Source organism: Canis lupus, chromosome 3 (genome assembly GCF_011100685.1).
Source record: "Canis lupus familiaris isolate Mischka breed German Shepherd chromosome 3, alternate assembly UU_Cfam_GSD_1.0, whole genome shotgun sequence".
Taxonomy (NCBI): domain Eukaryota; kingdom Metazoa; phylum Chordata; class Mammalia; order Carnivora; family Canidae; genus Canis; species Canis lupus.
Window position 1 is genome coordinate 64653030 of NC_049224.1, and position 25906 is coordinate 64678935.

At 43.4% G+C, this 25906-nt stretch overlaps 1 protein-coding gene across 1 annotated transcript in view; it reads left to right on the plus strand.

Annotated features, from left to right (window-relative positions):
• Nucleotides 1-4215: 4215 nt before the first annotated feature.
• Nucleotides 4216-25906, plus strand: part of TAPT1 (transmembrane anterior posterior transformation 1) — a 64835-nt gene continuing 43144 nt past the window's right edge. The window contains exons 1-2 of the mRNA XM_038533323.1: nucleotides 4216-4405; nucleotides 15879-16009. Coding sequence (XP_038389251.1) covers nucleotides 4216-4405; nucleotides 15879-16009 — 321 coding nt within the window. The remainder of the gene's footprint in view (nucleotides 4406-15878; nucleotides 16010-25906) is intronic.

Here is a 25906-nt window from a genome sequence, read left to right on the forward strand (position 1 = left end):
TCTTAACTTTTCTCTTTGAAGACAAAATGATTAATTAAATTCAGCAAGACAGTTTGCAAATTCAACACATGGCATTTATGGTTTGGAAAAAGTCATGTACTACTGAAATAAATTTTTGACTGAGAAATACAAAATTAATTTAAACCTGTATCTGTCCAGTGGTTGAATTTATACTACCAAAATTAACTGTCCAACAGTAATCATTTCAAATACCGTTTCAGTTGCCGTTAAATGCCACCTTAAACCAGTGTTCTTAGACTTAGGTATGCACAGGTACAATATGCGAAACTTGTTTAAAGTGGGTTTCTACCCTGAGGCCTGTAGTGTAGACCGGAAAGGTCAGTGAGAGCCTATTGGTTGGTTCTCATAATGGCATGCAGAACTAATGCACAGATCATAAAGTTATGTTAAAGACTAAACGTCTCTGATGTGTTAAGAGTGAAGTTACCGTATTTTAATTCCCTGCATTCAGATTTTAGACCACATTACAAAGTCATTCTGTAATTAAGGATTTCATACTTTTCTACAAATCTTCAGAGTATAGGCATATCGAGCTATTTTTAACCCAAGAGCCCGAGAATCTAAAAAAGGGTTTGCAAGGATTTTATCCTGACATTTTGGAAGTGGCCATGAGGGAAATCTAGTCCAATATGCTACAACAGGAAAAATGAAGCAAAGAGAGGTCACATGTGTTACCCTTAGGTCAAAAGACTCTTTTAACTGGAGAGTTAGAGAGAGTACAGGCTTTCTCTTGATTCAGGATCCTTGCAAATCATCAAAGTACTTGATATTTTGGCACTAATTTCAAACATAGTTATGGACACGTATATATAAAACGCTATTGAGCTAAAATGCTTTGTAGTTGAAAAGTAAAACCTACTAAGTTTAAAGGAAACAGTCACAGGTATCACTAAAGAGAAAGAAAAGGGGAAATCGTATTTTTTTTCACCTCCTACTATAAAATAGGTGGGTGTTGCCCTATTTACCAATGAAAGAACCAGTATATAGACTTCATAAGACAGTTTTCTGTAGCTTGAATCCATGGTTCATGCAGAATGGGTTCAATTTGTTTTGTTTGGTCACAAAATCACAATTATTAAATCTTTATTAGAATATGGAGTTATGCAATGTATTTTTTTTTTTAAGTTGTGTATATTGGGGCACCTGAGTGGCTCAGTCAGTTGAGGGTCTGACTCTTGGTTTCTGTTCAGGTCATGATCTCATGGGTTGTGGGATTGAGCCCCTGCCCCTTCCTCTGTCTCCATGCTCAGTAGGGAGCCTGCTTGAGTTTCTGCCTCCCTCTTCCTCTGCCCTTCCTCCCTCTCATACATCTTTAAAAAATATAATAAAATCGTGTATAAATTTCCATTCTTAAAAATGATATTTTGTGCTTGCTATTTTCAAAATACAATAGCCACATGACAGATATTGCAACCAGAAAGTACAAGAATACACAATTAAAAATATGTGCAATTTTATACTCTTAAATTTATATCAATTATTCATGTATATTAAAATGTAGCTTTGAATATATAAATTCCTTTCTTATTTAAGAAAGGTTTTTTAGCTTATTGAATTTTTCCCCTCTCTTGTTTACATGGAAGACTCTCCCCGACTTCTTATTCATGTTCTTCACTTTCCTCTATTAGAAGTATTACCCATGAATAAAGTTATTTCTTTGATCAGCAGCTAGGACAGTGACATGTAAACAGCACACCAGCTCACTGCTTGCTGGTTTAAGTTACTGTAGCTCATTGTCATCCAAATTGTTTTTCCCTTCTACCTTAACTCAGAATGTCATCTGAGGTCTCTTTAACAGTGAGAGTTGTCATGTTTTTAAAATATTCTTACTGTTTTCTAATGGTGGTATTACAAATCTAGGCCTACATCTTTCTTTTTACAACAGATATATATATAAAAAAACCATTATATCTCAACTGCTATTTTCTTTCCTCAGGGAACTGGCTCTTCTGTGCTGTGTAACTATTTCTCACTTGAGATTATTTGTAAGTTAGTATTTTGAAGATTTAGAATACGCATATGAAAACACCCTTTCCTGGATGCTGAATTAAGTTGCAGAAAGTTGAATTAACCCAAAGAAAATAAATTTTTGTATTACAGTGGGATATTTGTTATCTAACCATCAAAACCTATCCAAACGAAGAATAGTGTTAAATGAAAAAAAAGTTTTCTTTATAGTTTTCAAAATGCTTTTTAGTAATGTTGAGTTCATAATGGGTTTGAACTGGTGCAATTTCACAAAGTATTAGATAAAACAGCTCCAGTGAAAAGACCCAACTGATGAGAAGCTCCAAGTCCCTGTCTTCCCATCTTGACACCTTCATACCTAGACTGCCCACAGATGTTCCCTTCCTCTTTGTTATCTAAAAGGATAGGTAGCCTTTGGAACAGTGTTTTTCCTCAGGCCTGATATTGAAAATGAGAGAAACCCATTCCTACGACCCGCTACCTTAGGAAACAGAATTTCAGATTCCTTTCCTTCCAGCTTCTGTTGAGTTAAAAGGCCGGGGCAATAAGCCAGTAAATACGGAGGGGCAGTAAATAAGAACTGACATAAACAAGAAACAAGTCTACTTCCTTCTTGACATCGGAAAACCACGGGATGAGGATGGTATTAAACTATGAAAGATCATAGAATTCGAGCTGTATCTCAAACGCCGTAAAACTTTCAGGGCCTTTGATTTTCAGAATGATTGTGAGGATTCGTCCTGAGCACTTGTTTTTGATTAAGGCTCGGTTTTGACGAAGTGTAACACAACATCACACGGAGGATGGTCACCCTAAGGTTCACAACTGTACTCCTGTGCACTCTTCTATTTTACGAAGGAGCCTAAGGACGTTCCAGGGATTGGTTCCCCTTGTTTCCGGGGCGGGTGAGGGGCAGGTCCCGGCTTCGGGGCCTTTCCCGTCCATCCTGGCCCCCCACTAGGGCTCTCCCTTGCCGGCACACTGGCAGGTGTCTGCTCTAGGCACACTGCCCCCACCTACCCGCTGTTAAATCTGCTGGGTCTGCAAATTCGCCAACTCCTAAGGGCACTAACCAGCGGCCCCGGAACCCCCAGGGTTCTCTGAAGGATCAACAGGAGCCCGGCTTTGCTCTATTCCTACCCGTTTACATCTGGCTGTCGGGTTTGGGTCTAGGCAAGGCTGCGGAGAGCTTACTGCTGGGGGAACAATTACGACTTCACGCTTGCTAACCAAAAGGGCAACAGGCGCGGGAAGGTTCTGAAGTTGGCAGCTCGGCCGGCCGCGGTCGTCCTAAGCAGAGCACGCGGCAACCACGTGGGGGCAGGTGCAAAGGCCCCCCGGGCCCTTCCCTGGAGCATCTTCGCCGGCGCCATCCCTGCGGCGGGGGCGCGGTCTCAGGCCCAGGCCGGAGCCGCGAGGGCCGGTGCAGGGAGAGCGGCCGCCCAGGTGATGGAGCGGGGGCACGGCGGCCGCCAGGAGCCCGACCCCAGCCCTCATCCCGAGGAAGGGTCCAGGGCGCCCGCGGGCTCCTCGGGCTCCCCCCCCCCGCCCTGCCCGACGGTTTCGGACCGTCCACAGGAGCCCAGAGGCTAGGGAAATGTGACGGGCGACCATAAATATGCAGAAGAGATGGAGTCCCAACGGCGGACGCCGGAGCAGCCGGGGCTCGCGGGGGTCGGGGATCTGGGGCCGGGCCCTGGCGGCCGGGGCGGCGCGGGCGGTGCCAGGACGGGGCGGGCGGCGCCGGCGCACTCCGGGCACCCAGCCTGCAAAAAGGGCCCCGCGCGGGCGGCCGCGCACCTCGCAGACGGCGGGCAGCGGCCGCAGCGAGCGCCGCCCCGGGGCCCCTCCGCCGCCCCGCCGCCGCCGAGCCTCCGCCCCGAGCCCCGGAGGCGGCCGCTCTCCCCGGCCGCGCGGCCCGGCGACATGGAGCCCGGCGCGGGGTCCCGGACGGCCGAGCCCGCCGCGCCTCGGGAAGCCCCCGCGCGCCACGCCGAGGGCCGGAAGAAGATGGCGGCGGCCGTGGCGGCGGCGGCGGCGGCGGCGGCCTCCCACGCGCCGCTGACGCAAACAGCGCGCGCCGGCCGGCGAGCCGCGGATGGCGGCGGCGGCGGCGGCCCGGGCTCCGGCGAGGGGCGGGGCGAGGCCGGGAGGGGGCCGGCCGGAGGCGGAGGCCGGGCGGGAGGCTGGAGGGAGGCGGCGGGGACAGTTTGTTGTGCTCGGAACATGGCGGGCGTCGGCGATGCGGCCGCCCCGGGAGAAGGCGGCGGTGGCGGCGCGGACGGCCGCGGCGAGGCGGAGCAGCCGGGAGGCGGCGGCGGCGGCGGCCACGGGCCCTCGCCGGCGCCCCAGCTCACGGAGACGCTGGGCTTCTACGAGAGCGACCGGCGGCGGGAGCGGCGCCGCAGCCGCGCAGGTGAGGCGGGCGGGCGGGCGGAGGCGCTAGGCCGCGCCGCGGGCGGGGGGCGGGGGGCATCGCCGCGGCCGCAGCTGCCCCCGGGGCGGCCCGGGGCGCGGGCGCGCGGGGTCGGCGGCCGCTGACAGCCCGTCGGGCGGGGGCGGCGCGCGGCACCGCCGGCTCCGGACGCGGCTCTGCGGGGAGACCCCGGGGCGCGCCCCCGCTGGCGCCCGCCGCCCGCGGAGCCCCGAACCCAGACGCTCCCGGCGGCTCTGTTCCCGCTTCCCGTGCCAAGGTGACTTTCTCGTAGTGTATCTTAAGCGAACTTGAGCCGTAGGAACCTGTTCCCTCGCGCTCCAAATGCGTGCTCCCCGCCGGCAGCTGGCGGCGCGGCGAGGACCGTGAACTTCAGTACTTTTGCCCAGAACGGAAATACCGTCAGCTCTCTTCAAAATGTTACTTACCTGTGAACTTTTCCTAAACCGAAACTTAAGCCTCTTTTTTTTTTTAAAAAAAAAAAAAAGAAAATTAAAAAAAAGAAAAAGTTGGCCGTATAGGGAAAAGACGCCTTTGTAAATCCTTTTTTCGACGACCGCTTTGAAGCATGTTGTTAGAATATTATTTTGTAAGCAGTGGGATTCTGATTTTTTTGTTTGTTTTTTAGTTTAGGTTGCATTTGTATTTCATGTTATAGTTGCGTGTTAGGCTTAAAATGGGATTCTGAGATACGTGTTTCGGTGAGTAGAGTGATCACAACATTTACGTTTTTTACATGACTCTAAGTTTTAAAACAGCCGCTGAGCCATTAAATTTCTTCCAGAAAAAAAAAAAAATTTTTTTTTTTTTTTTTTGCTTCTGGTGGGCAGTCGGGGCTCCATTAGCCCTTATTGCCATCAGTTCCTGCAAATGAATGTTAAGTCCTAAAGCTGACTGCATCATTGATTGTACTTGGGTATTGAAAATATAGCAGCACTCAGATCCCAGAAGGTTGATCAGGTGAGATCCTTGTTGAATTTGCCAGTTTTCAGAACCAGGCGCAGGTTAGATTTTGAAGAGGTCTGGGTCTTTGAAATACTGAGTACAGACCGCCTCGTTCCGTCTTTTCCTATTAACCACATAAAAAAAATTCTCGATTCTGTTTGGTTTAGTTGTCCGTTAAATACTTGCTTTCAAGAGTATTTACTTTCTCAACGGGCAGGAAGTAAGTAAGGGTATTAAATCTCTCAGCTGTTTGTTTACTGACTTAGACTTCAATCTTAAAGACTCTCTGATGCAAATGGAAACAAGAGTGGCCAGGTTTCACAACAATGTCTTTAACATATTTCTGAGTTTTCAGGAAAGCCAATATTACAAAAGCCATTTTTGTTGTTTGCATGCATAGAAAATGAAGTTGTCAGAAGTCTTTTGATGAGCACAGATGTTAGACTTTTGGAGTAACCCCTAACACCCCTTCCCTGGCCCTTCCCAAGCCGGGTCTGAATACCTGGTACCAGGGGCTTCCTGAGACTTCACACTCGCATTCTTCATCAACGTGAGTTTCCGAGCGTGGTATAGTTAACATTGTTGAAAATTGGACTTTTAACCCATAATTGCAGAAAGTCTTTATCTGGGAGACACTTCCAGCGCTAGTTGTTGGGATAGCCCTCATGGTTTCCCTAATTCCATCAGTTTTGTTTGAGGAGAGATGATAGTGGCAACTGTCCAAGATCAAGACTTAGGTCTAAGAATCCCAGACTATTTCGGCTGGGGGTTATAAGCCAGTGTTATTCCATGGGGGCCTCTAATTCTTTCCCCCAAGTGTCTGTCTCTGCTCTGCTAGTCACACAGCTCTTGCCCCTGCTAGCATCGACTCTGATGCCGCATTGGTTCCAGGCACACCCAGGAGATTAGAATTCTTTCAGCCGTTCTTAAACACCTAGGCTAAGCGGCTTGGCTTCACCTTGCTGTTTTGGCATCGCCCCTTTCTACTGCTCTGTAACCTTTCCCTCTCTAGTGCAGAGTTGAGAAAACTGTTCCCTAGGTGCTGGCCTGGCCAGAGGGCCTTTGAGTGCACCACCTAGTGTCATGTGGGAAGCATTTCTCCCTGAATCAAATGTCTTCCAAGCCTCTGTCTTTATACCTAAGGTGTTACTTGTCCATTAATTTTTTTTTTTTTTTTTTAGTAAAGTTGACACACAACGTTGCATTCGTTTCAGGTGTACAGCAGAGTGATTCAACATCCCTATAGGTTTTTCTGTGCTCACAAGTATAGCTACCATCTTCACCACACATACTTGTCTACTCTTTTTATTCTCGCACTGCCTCTGATACTCTAGTCCTCCTCTCCAGTTTAGGGCAACCTTTGTTTTTCCCTTTGAAAGTCATAATCTTAGTGTCTCAGTGGCCTAACCATCAGTTAGCTCCAAAATTCTCTTTGTTAAATCTCCCAAGGAATTTAAGAGTCTTTTGAATGTTTGTTGGCCTTTCCCAACAACGTAGGATTTCGTGAATGAACATACAGACTAGATGCTTATCAACACCCTCCCTATCTAAGTAAAATAATTCAAGACATAGTACTTGAGGTTAAATCTTTGCTTTATATCTATCTTTGTCCATTTTTATGTTTAGAAAATATACTTGATATTTATTTGTGTATGGGCAGTGTATGGTCACTGTTCTTGGACTCGGTATAGTGCAAAGCTACAGATTCATCTCTTCTGTTTTCTTTTGTCCCTACTCTTAAAAGTACTGCCAACTTCTATTATCCTTTTTTGACTTAAGCTCAGATAATAAGTACCTATTACCATAGTTTTGTATTATTCCCCAACTTACTCATCTGTAAAAGTCCTGAGGGGGAGAATTTCTGTATTACCATGTTCTCATTTAGGAATCTAGGCCCAGCAAGTCAACTTTGGACTAAGAATTAGGCAATCTATTCTTGGCTTGGTTTGGTTGTCAAGTTGCTTTTAGACTGTGTGCTTGCTTAGACTGCTTGCCTAATTCTTTTGGCTCTGTTTCATGGCTCCACTACTAAATAGTTCAGTATCTGAAGTACCTGAGTTGGCTCTAGTGCCCATGGAGACTTAACAGTGGAAGAATTGGTGTAAATTAAGCCTCATACCTACTGGTGAGGACGAAACAATACCTATCTGATGCAGGTGTAAGAATATGCATAGGGTGAGGTGTTGCTTGTAAAACAGAAGAGCTTAAAGTAAGGTTAGGGTGGATAGTATCGTGTCTCACTTCAGTAGTGCTGTGGGGCCCATGTTTTTCCTTTTGTTTCAATGGTGACTCTCCACATCTAGAGCTTAATGCTTGTTTTCCGTCTCTTTTGCTGCTTTTCTCTTTCTTTACCCATTTTAGTCCTCTTGCTTTACCTCCATGAGGGAATGAGCAGAGGTGGGAAGAAAGCCTAAACCCCAAAAAGCCCAGCTGAGCTCCTTTTCACAGTTCCCACAAAAGACTTCACGTGGGACAAAGGTTTTAACTGGTCAAATTCTCTATGCCCTATTATTTGTAAATTGAAAATTTAAATTCTTATTACAATTAATTTATTTTAACTAAAATACCATTTCATTTATCGATCCTTCTCCTCCATAGAATGTGTTACATGGTTATCCCCATGACCCCAAACTTATTCTAAGGATGGATATTAAAGGTTGTTATTCTGAAATTGTATTCTAGTCCATTTCTCACTTACAAAGGGAAGTAATGATGACTATAAAACTGGGAAGTTACTCGGAGTAACCACAACCCTGAGATAGGTTAAGTAAAATTAGCTTCTCTCTGACACACTGTTGCTCTGCTTTTTTAAAACTCTCACTTTATTGAACTAGTACGTGTAAATTGAGCAATGAAAAGTTATTCATTTTGGTCAGTTCAGTATCCTGGCTTTTTAAAATGTGTAACTCCATCCTAGTTTACCCTTCACAGTTCAGCCCTGGCTGCTCATTTGTGGCCCAGTTTGAGGAATGCTTGCATGAATCAGGTCTTTGGAAAGACTGAGCATTGACTGTCAAATTAGTGACATTCTGATCCCATTTTTAGTCCTTAGCCCTGTGACCTTGTGACCTTTGAAAAAGCCGCTGCTGTTTGTGTCCCTTTTTCCATATAAATGTATAAGTTTATGAATATCCTACCTATTCTTTTCTTCCCTAAATGAGACTATTTGTGAGCAGTTTCAGGATCTTAAAAACTTGAAGGGTACCTTTACTTTTATTTAACTTAGGAAGATAGAATCACTGATGTATTGATTTTGAATTCGCCTTGTACAACGGCATACCTCTGTGTTTGTGTAACAAACTTACGTGTAACATTTTCATATAACCTTAGTAAAGTTTATTACTATTTTACATTATTTAACACTATGGAGATTTGCATGTTTTATAATATTTTCTTAAAAAAAATTTTTTTTAAAGATTTTATTTATTTATTCATGAGCAACACACAGACAGAGACACAGAGAGAAGCAGAGACACAGGCAGAGGGAGAAGCAGGCTCAATGCAGGGAGCCCGAAGTGGGACTCGATCCCAGGTCTCCAGGATCACGCCCCGGGCTACAGGCGGCGCCATACTGCTGCGCCACCAGGGCTGCCCTATAATATTTTCTTTTTTTTTTTTTTTTTTTTTTTTATTTATGATAGTCGCAGAGAGAGAGAGAGAGGCAGAGACACAGGCAGAGGGAGAAGCAGGCTCCATGCACCGGGAGCCCGACGTGGGATTCGATCCCGGGTCTCCAGGATCGCGCCCTGGGCCAAAGGCAGGCGCTAAACCACTGCGCCACCCAGGGATCCCCCTATAATATTTTCTTAACAACCAGTATTACTTTCCAGTTTTTTGATGGTCAATGCTATTTTAAGGAAAATATATTTAGACATATTACTTACCATTTAAATATATTTATGATTACGCATTACGTTTAATTAATACTTCTGTTTCCTGGGTTCTTATTTCTAAAATGAACTATCCCAGAAGATAATTAAACATAATCTTCTTTTAGGGATGAGGAAGAAGCAACTTATACTATGCTTTTTCTCAATTTAAGATACCAGAACACAGAGCATTTCTGCAGTAAAAGATGAATGTTGATTAAAAATACTCTGGAGGAACTGATTTGGACTTATGATTGGGTGGCAGAGCTTAGTTCTTCTAATGTAGAAGCACTTGTTTATATTATAAATAAATATTTTAAAAAGACGTGCTGACGTTTCTTCTTTGTGAGAGCTAGATAAATGAACTAAAATCGGTTGAATCTAAAAAGTTAAGTCAGTGTTTGGAAAATAAACATTTGGGTTATTTTTATTTTGGAAAATAACTTGTTCTTAAAATATAAAAACAGATGTTTGGCATAACAAATGAGAGTGACTTTTGCTGAGAAGGAATAACATGGCACCACAGTATGGAAGAAGTTACGGTGGACTTAGCAGAATTCTTGAGGGGTGGTACCTGCAAGTTGAAGGAATAACAGTCTTTTTAGATAATTAGCTAGGCAGCTATACCCAGTATCACAGGACAAGTGAGTTCAGGCAAATCTGTAGAATGCTAGAGAACAGTGTTTGAAATAACAAGAACAAAAGCTGAACCACTTCGGAACAGAAGATTAAGTAGCATCCTACAAAGTATATCTATGGCTAGAGAAGGTGGGTGCAGCCGACCGAGCAGCAAGGCTAACTTACTAGCTCAGGCTGCAGGGAAAAGTAAGCCCCTTCTCTTTTGGTAAAGATCAAAGGGCTCTTTCTGGCTGGTTGAAGCCAGGTTAGGGCTAGGTTATCTTCTCTTGTGTGATTGTCCATAGATGGATACTAAATTATGGCATAGAGGAGAAAGCACTCTGACCTCCTGGTCAGAGATCCAGATCCTATTCCCAATTTACATCTCAGCCTCTCAGTGACTTTGGACAAGTGTCTTAACCTCCAGGATCCTCAGTTTCTTCATTTGTAAAACATAAACACATTCTCTGCTCTCCTTAGCGCTCAGAATTGTTGTGAGAATTTTATGAAATACTGGGTGCTAGACCTTTGTAAACTGCCTCTTGGCATAAAGTGGGAGGATCCTAATCCCTTAAGCAGGACAAGTTTTCCAGGAGTGGGAGAGAAGAAGGTAAGATGAAGCTTCCAAAATAGTTCACCCCATGAAGCTTGGTTCTTTTGTCAGTATTGCTTTAATGTATCTTTACAAACCATTCCCTAGCCCATCAGCAATGGTGTTAATTGTATGCAGGCACTTCCCCCAGACTCAGAACTCACTGGGGGCTGGACATTGGGAAGATCAGGATTCGTGGTGCCTGCTTTCAGACAGCTCATGAGCTGGTAAGGGAGCCAACTAGTTAACACTGTAACTTCATAAAAGTAAACCCAGGGTGCTGTATATGAAACACAGAGAAAGAAGAGGACGGGAGTGGTGGTCCCAGTTTTCTAGAAAGTACACAGTGACCCGTCTACAAAAATTACTTAAGACAGTGATAGGCAAAATAATCTAGTACCACCTGCACCCCATGTTCATAGTAGCAATGTCCACATTACCCAAAGTACGGAAAGAGCCCAGATTTCCATCAAGAGATGAATGGATAAAGAAGATGTGGTGTGTGTGTGTGTGTGTGTGTGTATTGCTCAGCAATAAAAAAGAATGAAATTTTGCCATTTGCAACAATGTGGACAGAACTAGAGGGTATTATTCTAAGAGAAATAAGTCAGAGGAAGAGAAATACCATATGATTTCACTCATATGTAGAATTTAAGAAACAAAACAGATGAACATAGGGGAAGGAAAGGAAAAATAAGATGAAAACAGAGGGAGAGGCAAACCATAAGAGACTCTTAACTCTAGGAAACAAACTGAGGGTTGCTGGAGGGGAGGAGATGGGAGATGGGGTAACTGGTGATGGGCATTAAGGAGGGCACTTGATGTTATGAGTACAGGGTGTTATATACAACTGATGAATCACTAAATTCTACCCCAGAAACTAAAAATACATAAATGTTAACTAAATTGAATTTAAATTAAAAAATAATAGCAATCTCATGCCAAAAAGCACATACTTTGAGAATAGAATGCCTGATTTTGAATTCTGGCTCGACCACTTTCTTCCTTTATGACCCTGGAAACCTCCTTAACCTCCCTATCCCTTGGTTTCTTCATCTGCAAACTGGATGTAACAGAAGAATATGCCTCATAGTTATGAGAGCTGTGCAGTAAAAACATGTTTTTATCATTTTGATTTTTTTAAGTACATACTTTAAATTTTTCCATTGTGGAATTTAAATTGGTGTTTATGACTAAGATTCTTGAATTTCTAGAAGTAGAATCCTGACATGTCACTTCAATTTATAATATAGTTAAGACACTTTTGTAGGTATATGCTGTGTGACTTGTTTATAGAAAATTAGTTACTAGGTTAGTTTGTTAAATATACTTATTTGCAACATACCTTTTATCCTTGAAAACAGAATTGCAGAAGCAGCACCAGTAAACATTAGGGAACCACCAGACCAGAATTGGGTAATATGTCAGGTCCTGTGAAATTACTAGTGAAGAGTTCAAGACCTTGTGTCATGCTCTGCACTTGTCATGTGCTTTCATCAAATCCTCTCAGTCCTTTGGCCATCCTGTGTGGATGGCAGGCAGGTTCTAAAACTGCTCCAAGCCTTAGTTTTCTGTTCTGTGAAATTGAACTTTATGACTTGAGCAGGGTCACAGGACTCATGTGTGATAGGATGCCAGAAGCCCCTTTTGATCGCTAATCCCTGCTTTTCTTGTGGATCATAACAAAACTTATTATGGTAAAACTCGGTCAACTGCGTCATCACGGAAGACGCCACTGTGGAGGATAATTTTCTAAGTACATAAGGTAGAGCTATCTCTTTTGATTTAATTTTCTGTTTTAAATGTAAAATTCTGTAATAACCTGTTTCTGTATTTCCTTACACAGCTGACATACTAGCAGGCTGGCCAGCTTCCCTCCCTTCCCTTACTGTGAATAATGCAAGCATCCTTGTCCCATACCCCAGGGTACTCCATGGCTGTGCCTGCCACCATGGCACCCTGTCCTTTTAGGGCAGAGGTTCAGATATGTGCTAGGTTACTTTACATTCACTTAGACACACATATACACGACATAGACACTCCTTATCTTCAGTGGCTGCTGCATCCAGTGAGGTGCCAGATCTTGTCATTCTTTCCCCTCTCACTCTCCCGTCTCAGAAAATTCTGTCTCAGTCACAGGCTGTTTTCTCAAGAATCTGGTGTTCTCTGTTTTTGCCACTTCTGATTTCTGATTCTGTTTTTGTTCTCTCTCTGCCACACTCCTCCTTGTGTTTTTTTTTTCCCCTCCTTCTCCTCTCATAGTCTTTCAGCAAGTATTTGTTGAACACCTGTGACGTGCTGTACCCCAACGATGCCAAGTGAAGGACAAAACCAACCCCAAAACCTAGTATGGTATGGGTGGAGGGAAGCACAGGGTAGGATAGACGCTGTGCCAAGCCAGTGGAGAAAGGCTGCATTCCGTTTGGAAGACCTGGGGATGGCTTCCCAGAGCAGGCGCCTGTGCGTTTTCACCTGTGGGAAACTGGAAGCGAATTCTTGGGACAACAGACCTTGTGAACTGACTGCCCTGTTTGCAAGACATGAGAAGTAGTGTAACTAGAGAACTCTGACCTAAGAGACTAAGCGGAGGCAGGTGTGAGGCACAACTGAAAACCTAGCAGGGAGCCAAGTTGTAAAGGATCCAGTGTCCCCACTGCTGAGGTGGAGGGCCTGGCCCACAGGTGGCAGCACTGAAGGGGGGCTGGGCTGCTGCTGGCCTGTGAGCATGTGGCTCTGGCTGCCTGGCGGGGCCAGGACTGATGGGAGAAGAGATGGAAGGAGGGCATCAGTCAGGAAGCTTAGGTGGGAACTGTAGGGAGATGAAAAGGACCAAACTCAGGTGACAGATAGAGACGGGGGAGGGAGGGCTAAGTTAATCAATGTGCCAGAGAACGAATCAATGAGACTTAGTGAGGAGAGAGGGCCAGTAGCATCGAGTTTCTGACATACACTGTGTCACTGGCAGTGCACGAGCTAAAGCCAGGGCTGCAGGAGAGGGTGGATTGAAGGGCAAGATCTTGAGCTCCATTTGCAGGTTTAAAGGTGGGGCTGTGGGGGAGCTCCAGGTAGAGTGGCCCAAAGGCAGCTGGGAATACACGTACAGGTTCCTGGGGTCAGATATGGTGACTTTAGGATTCAAATGATGGCTTTAACCTTAGATTGTCCAAGGAGAATATATATATAGGAAAAAGAGAAAAGAAGAAGACACTCCAGGGAATATAGCCGTAAAGAATGGCTGACATTTTACTGTTACTGGTGCTTTGTTAGGACACAGTGACTGGAACACTGAACCTGCAAACGCTTACAGTCAGGTGGAGGGGAGAAGCCACCCAAGACACCCAGTTCCAAAAAGTTGGGCCATTTGAGAGGGGAGCGCTTGAGGGTGGAGGGTGGCAGGAGAGGGGACGGGAATCATGATGACATGACCTTTGGGGCTCACTGGTATCAGCGAAAGGTAGTGCAAGTACAATCTCTCCTGCCTTTGGAGAGGCCTGTTTTTACATGAAAGGATTAGTATTTATGACATTTATTGATATATATCAGCTAAGCAGAACATCCTTTGCTTTCTAATTGGAAACTGAATATATATGCATATATATATTTAAAATTTTATTTGAGAAAGACACAGAGCACAAGGAAGAGGACAGGCAGAGGGGGAGAGAAGGAGAAGCAGACTCCCCACTGAGCAGGGAGCCCAATGATATGGGGCTCGGTCGCAGCCACCCAGGTGCCCCAAGAGTATAATTTTTATCTTTCACTGGTTTGGCTGTTCTTGTTTGCAGCTCAAAAGGCTCTTTTTCTCCGCTTCAAACAGCAGATCACATTCTGTATCTAGCCAGCCTACAGTATATTAGAAAGTTCCCGATCAAAAATTTTACTCTGCATGGATTTGGTGATACCAAGGCCTTCTAATCTGAACATCTATTAATATGTGAACGATACAGTTCACCTCTGGCGTCCATGGCTTCAACTGTAAACGTCCCAAAAGCATGATGCTGGCAGTGCATTTGACGATTCGGCCTGCCCTGTGCACGGCAGGAGTGGGTGGAAGTCTGCTCTTCTCTCCGTCTGTTTCAATCCCCAGATCTCTCTCGTGGTATCACCAACCCTCCAGAGAGATGATGAATCTGGAATTTAAAGAAATGTGTGCATGCATGTGTGTATTTTCTCTGTACTGTGACCTCGGTACACGAACAAGCCATTTGACCTGGTACTCAGAGAACTAGCCATCTGTTCAGTGCTGGAGGAAGTAAGCTGTCTTAGGCCCACTGAGAGGTAGTAAGTCTCCGTCTGGGTCTTCCTGAGGGCTTCTCAAGGGTGTTTTTGACCACAGGATCTTCCGTATACCTACAGACTTTACATCCTAGCACTCACATAAGATGCAATTCCCTGAGTCAGTCCTTATAAATGAAATCCACCTTCCCTCTTTGTCATTTTTTTGGAGGGAACACCAACACTGCATTTGGTAAAAGGACTACAAGGGCCAGCTCAGAGCAAAGAGGACAGATGGAAACTTTTGGTGTCCTGACTTCTGGAAGAGGGCTTGGCCTCATGGGTGGTAAGAATAGTAAGGTAATGTGAGTTAGGGGTCCAGAAAAGTCAGTGAGATGATGGGTTGTCAGGGAAGCACGCGCAACCTTAGATTCTTATCTCAGAGACTCCAGTTAGAGCCAAGGGGAAAGTACTCAACTTCCTTTGGCCTTACTTTCATTTGAGATGGAATGATTCTGGGTGAATTTGTTCTGGAGGAACAGAGAGAGCCGGTGGATAAATCCAAGGAAAGGGAAGTCTTTCAGATCTTGTTGAGGTTCTACTTTGTATGACTTAGTATGATTATTTTGTTGGTAAGCCTTCACCTAGGGGACTGGCATTTTTTAGATAGTTTTGCAGGCTCTCTGAGACTGAAGAAGGAAGAAGTTGCACTGGTATCAGTGTAGTTCACCCAGGATGGTTTTTGGACCTGAGCAATGCCTGTTTAGGTGACTTGGCTCCCTCTTAGCATATAGAATCATTCATAGGTGTAGATGTATGGATATACATATATGTATCTATCAGCATATAATATTCATATTACATATACTTGATCTCTACTCTTTTTACCCCTCTTCTGTCTATCAGTCCAGGTCCTATATCACTTATAAGACCCAGGACTGGGTTCTTGCAGACCCTTTTCTAACTGTTCTGGCTCATAGTAATCATTCCTTTTATATTCCTGTGGCATTTTCTCTTTATACCACACAGAGTAGCAATTTTGTCAATAATTTTTGCTGATCATTTGTGTGTAGCTGTTCAGTTCTGGGCACAGAATTATAGTTTGCTTTGTTTTATTCTCTTCTTGTGTTATATATGTATTATCTATGGCCCCAGCTAGCATGTAAGTTTCTTGATAAATACTGTTCTTTTTGTTTTGTGTCATTTTCTTTTCCTGTAGAGCTTTCATTGTTGAGGTTCCTCAGTGCTGAACTAACAAGAGGGTACTTCCTTGAACATAATGAGGCCAAGTATACAGAAAGAAGAGAAAGAGTATACACTTGTATGCGAATACCAAGAGAATTGGAAAAGGTACTATTTTTTTTTTCTATTACCGGACATCATTTTGAAAGTTATGTCGACATGTTAATTATACAAAAATAAATTGTGAACACCTCGAGTTGAGTTTTTAAAATATTGAAAGTAATATGATTATAGGTAACTAAATATATTGGGAATAGGAATTCCCATACAGGAAGAGGTTTTAACCTTGTATTTTTAGTGTAAGTGTTTCTTAACTTTGCTATGTATTAAACTTACCATATTCCCACTTGTGTACCATCCAAGTCACTTTTTCCAAGGAGTTAATCTCTACCTACTCCCTTAATTTTCATCAGTTCTCTTGGGCTAAGAGCAGTATTTTTTTCTCAGTATGACAAATTACTGAATTGTCAGCCCTTTTGAAGGTTTGTTTCCCAGAAAGCCCTTGTATTTAAAAACATTAATGACAGTCTCTTCAAAGAAAAAGACGATTCATTGCATCTTTGTCCTAGAAAACCTCACATCCCAGGGTGAGTGTAGCCACAAGCATAGCCACTGAATCTGTGCAAGCCGTATTCCCTTGGTTGTGTCTTAAGATATGACACTCAGATATGACAGGAAGGCCGCTCTTTTCCCTTTGCATTCTTGCAGCTGGTAAGTCTAAGCAATTCCAAGATTTCTTACTAGAAAGGAAGAATTAAGAAATAATTCAGTTTTGGCTGTACTAGAACACAGTTTCATACTTCTATAGTCACATAAAACTTGTAATAATTTGCTTCCTTAGAATCACACTTTCTTTTGGAGTGGCTGTCAGAGGAATTTTGCTGGTTAGTTCAGTCAGAGTGTTCTAGAACTGGAGGAGCAGTAGACAGGATTGAGGACCCAGCTGTTTTGGCTGCTGGTCTTTTACTTCTGACAGTCAGTGCATCGGTATGGTAGAGGGAAAGGAGTCAGCTGTCCAGTGACACTTTGAGAAGTATTGCTTCACATGGGCTCTTGGTGGCAGATTGCATGCTGAACTTTTGGGGAGTTCTTTGTTAAGGTAGGGAGGGGTGGGAGCAAGCGCAGGCTGGAGGGAGAACAGTCATGAAAATGAGACGGTTGTTGCCTGTGGTCAGGATCATTAACTGTGCTTAGGGTATGATTACATGGCTGCTTTTCTAGGGAGTCTCGGGTTCCATGAAAGAGTCGGTGCCTGGTAGGGGAGATGGAGAAGTGTGGGGCGCTGTCTGCACCTGCTGCCTTAGTGCGGCAGTGCCTTGATTCTGTACATTGGAATTTATTTAAGATTTTGGCCAGGGATGGGGGGTAATGTTTCTTTGGCTTGCCAATAATAATAACAACAACAATAATAAAATTAGTTCTTATGTCTTTCTTTCTTGAACACATTATTTTCAGAGCTCACTTTTTCCTTCCAATGATAAGCCAAGACTGGGAAGCATGAGGATATACTGCAGAGGGAATTGGAGGGAGGTTGGGGCCTAGGTCCTTGTACAGGGCAGTGCCAGCCACAGTCAGGTTTTACCCACCTGCTGTCCCCTGTCTGGATAGTTGTGGATTCCCTTTTTATCTGGGGAAAACACAGAAGTTTGCCTGCAATCCACAGCCAAACTACAGACGCACCCAGGGGATTGCCTCAAAGCAAGAAGTGTGTGTCTGGCCCCTTTTATTACCCCTCACGTGGCAGAAATGATGAGCAGCGGCTATGCCCTTGTGATGGTGAGCTCATCAGAGTCAGGGTTGGTACACACATTCTCTTCTCTTCTCTCGGGCAGCACTGACATGCCAAGCAGTTTCTTGGTAGATCCCTCACAGAAACTTGCGAGCATTTCCTGGTGTCATTGTGAGTCTTGTCTTCTGGGGGAACTGCACACAGGTCTTGATAAGCCTTCACTATAAACCAGAGCGTATTTCAAACTATGGTGCATTAAGGGACCACTGATGGGATGAGTAACCCATGAGGTAGGTTACAATCAGTTAGGAATTTTTTTTTTTAAAGAAAAGTTAATCAGAATGGCATTGCCTGTAGGAAGGTAAATATCTTGTCATGAAACTTTGGTTTTATTTGTGTGTATATAAGAAGTGTAATGTCAGAAAAGTTGAATTAACACTGCTCATGCACAATTGTAATTATTTTCTAATCCTGTTTCCTATTATGAGGCTTTGGCTTTAGGCCTATTTAGGAACATTTGATTTAGTTTCTTAGAACAACACTCCAGAAGCTTTATTGCTTAAAATGTACAAAAGGTGTCACATTTTTCAATTTAGAGCAATTTCTTCTTAACTTCTCAGAGTAAGTGAAATGTAGAGGAAAGCAGAGTTCAGGGACACCTGGGTGGCTCAGTGGTTGGGCTCAGGGTGTGATCCCTGCCTTTGCTTTGGCTCAGGGTGTGATCCCGGGTCTGGGGATCGAGTCCTGCATCAGGGTCCCTGTGAGGAGCCTGCTTCTCCCTCTCTGCCTGTGTCTCTCTCTCTCTCGCTCTGTGTCTCTCATGAATGAATGAATAAATAAAATCTTTAAAAAAACCAAAACAAAACAGTTCAGTTTCAGTTGAATCACTGGCATAAATACCTTATAACAGGGTAGGTTCTTCTCTAGTGTCTCCCAGGCCTTGATGTTAGGAGTAGGGTTTCACCAGGCTTTTATTACAAGAGTTGAGGGGCTGTCTAGACATTCGCATTGGTAAACTTATTGTCTAATTGGTAATTCATAATATATAATACCTTTCCCTGATATAGAATATAGAATACTTCTAATATATATAACACCTTATTCATCTTTTTTTCTTGTTTTTTGGTAAATGCTATGATATTTTCATGTAGCCTTTTCAGGAGGAAAAATTTGACAATTAATGCTTCTACAAGGGTGGCACATGCCATAAAACATGTAGTTAATGTTTATACTTTCAAATTAAGAGAGTCGTCAATTCAGTATATCTTATTGAACTTGTTTACTAATGTAAAAAAAATTCCAGAACTTTTGTGTAATCTTCTCAGTGGAAAAACACATTATACTTGACATTCAAAACACGTAAATTGTTTATACACTCAAAATAGTATTTCCAGTGGCTGGCACTTTTTTCATATTTGAACTTCTCATTCTAATGAAAGGGGATGAAATTTTGGAGTGTTGTGTTGGCTTTAGACAGCATTTCTTTTTTTTCTGCCACAAATCTCTTTTGGCCTGCAACTACACACCCCTTGGGTTCTTGTCCTAGGTCTGTTGCTCACTGTGTGTGATCCGTTTGGGGGCTCTGGTGTTTTCTTTGTACAGCAGAGAATACTGAACTGTACTTCTCTGCATTCTAAACTGAGAGACAGGATAGTGCAGTGGTCAAGGGCATGAGCTCTAAAGCCAGCCTGCCTGTATTTGCATCTCCATTCCACTATTTATCAGGTGCAGGGCCTTGAGTCATTTACTTCTGTCCATTTGCCTCAGTTTTCTCATCTGTATATTAATTGTGGGATGAGCCCTATATCACTGTTTTAAAATATATCATAGTCCTCACCTCAGCAACTTGAGGAATGCCCTGCCCTAGGAGAACAAGAAAAATTTGGGAAGGTTTCTTGTCTCCAGGTTGCATTCCAGGGGATGTCTCCTTGCAGGAGGGGTGGCTGTCATCTGGAGGGCTCCCTGCACAGCAGGAGGTGACCAGGAGGAGTCTGGTTTCCATGTCTCCCCCATGTCCCATTTGATCTCATGTTAGAATCTAACCTTCCTGTTTAACTTGCTGCTAAATTTGACTTTTCTAGCCCAGTAAGGGACATGATTTTCTGACTCTGCCTTCTCTGATTGCTGACCACAGGCAGAAAGAAGCTTTGGGGTAAAACTGTTTTCTTCCCTCTGTCTTTGTAATTAGGCTGTCTTCGAGTAAAACATGTCTCTTTCATGAAGGATTTAGCTGATGGTCAAAAGAGATAGCACACCCTGTCACCCTAACGTTTTCTGTCAGGCCTTCTAGAGTCTGTTCTCAGCAGGCACAGAACTTGGAGCTGATGGTTAGGTCAGACAACCAACACTTTAACTAGAAGCCTTGTGAAATCGGGGCAGGATCACCAGTTTCTTAGGAACTTCCTGGTGAGTAAGTGCTCACTGCTCCGTAGCCCCCATTGATTGGCCGCTTATCCTACCCCTGGCAGCTATTTCTGTGTTGATAAAATGAATAGCAGTTACCACATAAGGATTAGGAGCCAGGCACTGTCCCAGGCACTAGAAATGAGTTAGCATTCAGTGTCACCCACTGCCTCACGGGATACATGTTCTCTATCTTCCCAGACCTGGCGGTCCTCTTGGTGTTTGTGCTGCATATGGACCCTGTAGGAACAGTGTATCCTGTACCCCATACAAAATTAACTCTTGACAGAGGCTGTCTGTGTGAATTCACCTGTGTGAATCCCAAATTATAGGAAACAAGAAATGCTCACCAAAGTATTCTTTCAAATTCCCTAATATATTTAAATGCTAATTTAGAGAGATACAGGTCACTCGTTCACTTATTTATTGATTTTGCTCAGGCTTTTTTGAGTACTGTCTATATTCTAGGCACTTTGACAGTGTGCATGTACAGAGCTCAGCCCCAGACTGGCAAGGTAATACATTGCCAGGTGACGAGAAAGGGAGGTTGATTTTGCACCTGTGTTTTAGGGCTTGGCATTGTGAGTGGGTGTGCTAGGAAGAGCCAGAGGTGGGAAATTGTTTGGGACAAGAAAGGACAGGTACCCTGAGAGGAGAGGCCAGATCCAGGTAACTGTGAGTGGTCACACCAAGCAGTGGAGACTAGCTATGGGAGGATTTTTAGGAATGCTTTTTCCTATGTAGGTCACAGACTACCTAACAGTGGCTTAAACAAGTTTACAATTTTTTTTGACTAGTCAGAGGATGGAGATCTCTTTTGCTCCAGCTGATAAATGAAGCCAGCATGGACTTGGACTCCTTTTAATGTTTCCATTTTGGCATCATTGACAAATTGGCTTTTGGTCCTCTTGCTTGCTGCCTTTTAATAGAAGGATGACAGCTGCGACCTCAGGCAATACCTCTGCATTATCACCCAAGAGAAGAGGAAACAGTGCCATCATTCGAATGTCCCTTTTATAAAGAATGTAAAGCTTTCCCAGAAGTGCCCCGGCGCACTTCCTTCTGTGTGTCTTATTGGTGGGAGTGAGTTCCACAGCCATCTGCCACTGCCTGGGAGACTAAGGACAGTGGATGTGATACTTTTCCAATGAAGGGAGAGGCAGACTGAGAATGGTGATTGGGTTAGCCACCCCTCAGAGCTCTGCCTCTGAAAAGTTCGTACAGCAATATTCAACATGGATTAGCAGTAAGAGAAGAGCTCAAGATCTTTCCATGTGCCTAATATTTCTTCAAATTAAATTTATTTATTTTATCTCTTAAGAAATATATGTGTTAAATACATGTCAGGTGTAGGTTGTGATTATTACAAAGCCTTTCCATTACTTTCACATATTTATGTAACTGTTTATTATAAAAGGTAGAACTAAAGCATAAATATGCTTTTGACTTTTCTTTACCTTGTAATTCTATGCTTTTTGGGAATTTTTTCATTGTTATCATAGTTTAATACATTTTTTTCAAAGATGGAACCCAATTGCTTAGCCTTTAATGGAGCTGCTCAGTTGCCTTTAAGAATCTAGTAAATTTCCCCAAGCTTTAAATGTTGAAGGTGTAAACATTGCTATGGGTACAGAATATTGTTATTTTTCTCCATAGACTATTGCTATTATTGAAAGGGACAAAGATTACTGTGACATGGGAAAATTGAAAGTCAAGATTTAGAAATGTTAACTTTTCTTCTCAGGTCTACAGGTGATAGACAAATGGCTTGATCAAGGTGTTGAACCTAAGGCTTTGACTTTCTTTGTTATAGATTAGGGGGTTGGACTTGGGCATCTTGAGAAAGCTGATGGTCCGTGACTGAATGAGCTTGCGTTCGAGGAGCAGAGGGAACAGGAACAAATGGAAAGCTTCACAGAAAGGGAAACTACTTAATGTAGGGGAGGAACTTCTGCTTTTTGAGTCCAGGGTGGGGGTAGAGGATGTAACATTTGGAAAAAATAATTCAGTAAATTGTTTTCAAAACAATGAACTGAAAATATCACAGAAAGCCTTTTCATTGTTTCTCATGTGAGTGTGTGTTAACAAAATGTAGTCACGGCCATCGTTTCACCCTTATTTCAGGAAAACAGTCCTGGGACTCATGGTGAACCTGTATTGAGTACTTACCAAGACCCATGTGTATGGCAGCAGTTTCTTGGGCATCCTGCTCAGTTGCTAATTTCAAGGAAGTGTGTTTGGGGAATCATCCCTTTAAGTTCTTCTCATGTTGCAGCTCTTATCTGTGACATACCCTCATGCAGATATCCCACCACAAGGCTGCTCAGAAGCAGGAAAGCAATGGGGTTCCACATTTCTCAGAATCCAGCATCGGGGCAGCTTAGGCTGGCATTCCTCCCATTCTCTCTGAGGCTTGTTGCCCCATGCTTGGAGTGGTGGTGGCAGCAGCTTCTTCATGCCTCTGCAACAGTCTTAACCTTTCTTAACTCTCTTGGAGGACAGGGCCAGTTTGGCAGCAGCACCAGCAGCCCCCTCCAGAAGTGGAGCTTGGAGGTGATACAGGAGCCACCCGACATCCAGGGCCTCATAGTGTGATGGAGGCCCTACTACCTGTGGGGCATATAGGACCCATTTGAAGCTCTACAGCAACCAGCCAGAGACTTCAGGCTCTACCCCATTTACTGATATAGTTAACTGTGGGCCTATGTTTATCTTTTTGAATCGGTAATTTATTTCTGTCATATTAGCTTTGGAAACAATTTTAAATCTCCCTCTTCCTCTCTCTTTCCATTGTGCTATATCAGGCCATTGTGATCTCTCATTCGGACGATTGTTCTCCTTCACTATCCTCTCTGCTTACTCAGCCTGCTGTAGTGTGCCAATCACTCCCTAAAAAAGTAGATTTGAGCCGAGAAATGGTAAGATGGTGTGATCGTGGCAGGCAGCAGCAGCTAACACCTTTGTTCCTTAGGGTGACTCTCAGATGTGCCGTAGGATTTGAAGGACACACTCAGCGCCATGAGTTACAGCACTGTTTGTTGCCAAGTAAGGGTCTCTGCTTCAAGGGTTGTTGGGAGGATTCAAGAAATTAATGTGGGTCAAGTACTCAGAGTATATCAATATTCAACATTGCTTTAAAAGAAACAGGAAAACAGGAAAATCCAGGACCCTTCTCTGTGTGTGTGTGTGTGTGTGTGTGTGTGTAATCTTTTTACAAATTAAAATTCTCAATTTATTTCTTTACCTCTTAAGAAATGTATTCTTTGTGTTAAAATATATGTCAAGTGTAGATTGTGATTATTGTGAAGGCTTTCATCAACATTGCTTTGTTTTCAGCCATTACATATGTATATGCAACGTGCTTCTTATAAAGGTCCCTGGGTCACGATAATCCCATTGTTTGCCTTCTCCTAGAGTGCAGACTTCCTGGGAGTATGAATTTTTGAATTCAAGTGAATAAAAATTATTGTAGGGATGACCTTGAAGAGCAGTTGCTTTCAAAGTCAGTCATATGTAGACTTTTTAAACTGATAACTTAATCTCTTAAGAATGATAATCCATTCTCCTAATGATAAATCTCTGCATGTGGATTTGTTGAGAACTCCTGAAATACAGGATAAAGTTCCTTAGTAATTACTGAAGATAGTGTCTACTTCTCTTCTATAATGATTGCATTCTCCCACTCACGTTACGCCTGGGCATGCGTGCCAAAACCTAGTTCCCATCTTGTCTCCTCTGTGGGGGATACTTGCTAACTCTGTTCCTCCTCCGCTGGGTACGCATATCCCATTGCCACCCCTCCACTTCTTCCACCCTGCCCAGACCTTATTTCTTCTCCAGCGTTTCCAGAGCACATCATTCACCAGCACTTACTATATGCTCATGTGTAGCTCACTAGATTATAAATTCCCTGGGGAAGATGTCCTCCCTAATGACCTTTGATCCCTCAGTGTATAGAATTGAGCCAAATATGGTCTCTGCTCTTTTGGGAAGAGACTCAGAGCTTTATAAATTGTGAGACCAGGGAAAAGGGAAACACTGCTTCCTGCTTTCCTTCTTTCCAGCTAACACTCCAGGCCAGCCACCCTCTACCAGTGTAGGTGCTGTTTGGGGTTGTGGTGGAGGAGATGGTATTCAGAATTGCCAGAAGTTGGTTTGCATAATTCAGAGAGGTGTATTCCAGAATTATGCTATTTAATTTTAGGCCTAAAATTTTACTTATTTTGAAATTTCAAGAGGAAGGCAGGAGATTTTTGTCAAAAGGGGACAGATTTCAAAAAGGTTAAGAAACCTCCATTCTCCATGAAGAGAGGTTGGCATTTTTATTTATTTCTTTTGAGGTGAGTATTTTTCAAATGAAGAGCAATAGTAGCAGGTTCAAAATGAATGTGGGAAGAGCCACTTGTGGAAATTTTCACCAGCCTTTGAAGTTTTGTTAACCAGTGTCACAGAATCAGTGCCATTTTAGTTTTCTTTACATTGAAGTTCAGATGTCAAAAGCTATGTTAAATCTTAAAAAAAACAAAAACCATGTAGAAGGCCAAATCCAGTAGCAAGGTTGAGGCTGGAAGGATGAGAAACAGGTGTCATAATAGAAACAGTGCTTCCATTTTCAGAGTTGTGTCTTGTGCATACTGAAGTCTGGCCCTGCCTCTGCTGTTTGGAAATCAGGCAAACTCTTTAGTCTCACTGCAGAGCAGGGGTGGGAGGGTGCTTCTTGCCTCTCAGTGTAGAGGGGAAGATGGACTGTGGAATGGGCACATGTCCGGCTGCTCTGCACGGTGCCTGGAGAAGACTTCTGAAGTCCCTTAACAGGAGAGCTCCTGTGAGACAGGCCAGCTTACATTTCTGCTCTTTTGATATTCCTACTTAGGGTTCTTTCATTCTGAAGATTAGCAAGAGCTATCTCATTAATTAAGCAGATTATTCTGAAAGAATTATTTGCCCCTGTAAATTTTAATAAGTCCCTACTCTGGGAATAAATTTTTAAGAGAAATATTCCCAATTTTAATATCCGCAATTTGCGTTTTGGTGCTTTTCATTGATTTTTGTACAAAGAACTTCTCAGTGTGTTCTTAACTCCAAAACTCTGCAAAGCTGAGTAGCCACTTGGAACTGTCTTCGCTGCCCCTGTGTCTGCCGGTGAAGGGAACTGAGTTCCAACCAGCCTGCCTCTCTGGGGACCTGTTTTTCAGACAGTGAGTTACTACCACTCTTTTGTGGGTTGTGAATTTAGTGAGACCAGAATTGCTTTATAAAAAGAGAAGTAGAAAATATCAACCTTTATTCCACGGAGTAAAAATTAACCTTATTTTGGTGAAAATTTTTTGGGGGGGTTTGAATGTATGTAAATGTGTGTGTGTAGTGAATTAGAGTGATTTTTCTCACAGTGGATCATGGTTAGAGTTTGAATCCTTTTCTTTGGGCAGTTTGCTCCTTAACAAGACTTTAACTTTTCTTTAAAAGATTTTATTTATTCATAAAGAGACAAGGAAACAGGGAGGCAGAGAGAGACAGAGGGAGAAGCACGCTCCCTGCAGGGAGCCTGATGCAGGACTCAATGCCAGGACCCTGGGATCCTGACCTGAGCCAATGGCAGATGCTCAACCAGTGAGTCACCCAGATGCCCCAACTTTAACTTTGTTTTTTTCTTTTTTAAGACTTTGACCTTCTTAAAATAGTGGTCATATATTTTATCTAGCTATTGCAGTCTCTGCCACATGAGAGCTGTACAATATTTGTTTGATTAAGAGAGAAGGAGGAACAACTCAGTGTTAGTCCAGGGAAGGTTTCACGTAAAACCATGTATATAGATAGATCGTGTCTTCCATCTCTGGGAAAATGCATAGAACGGAAAAGCAAAAGCCCTAAAC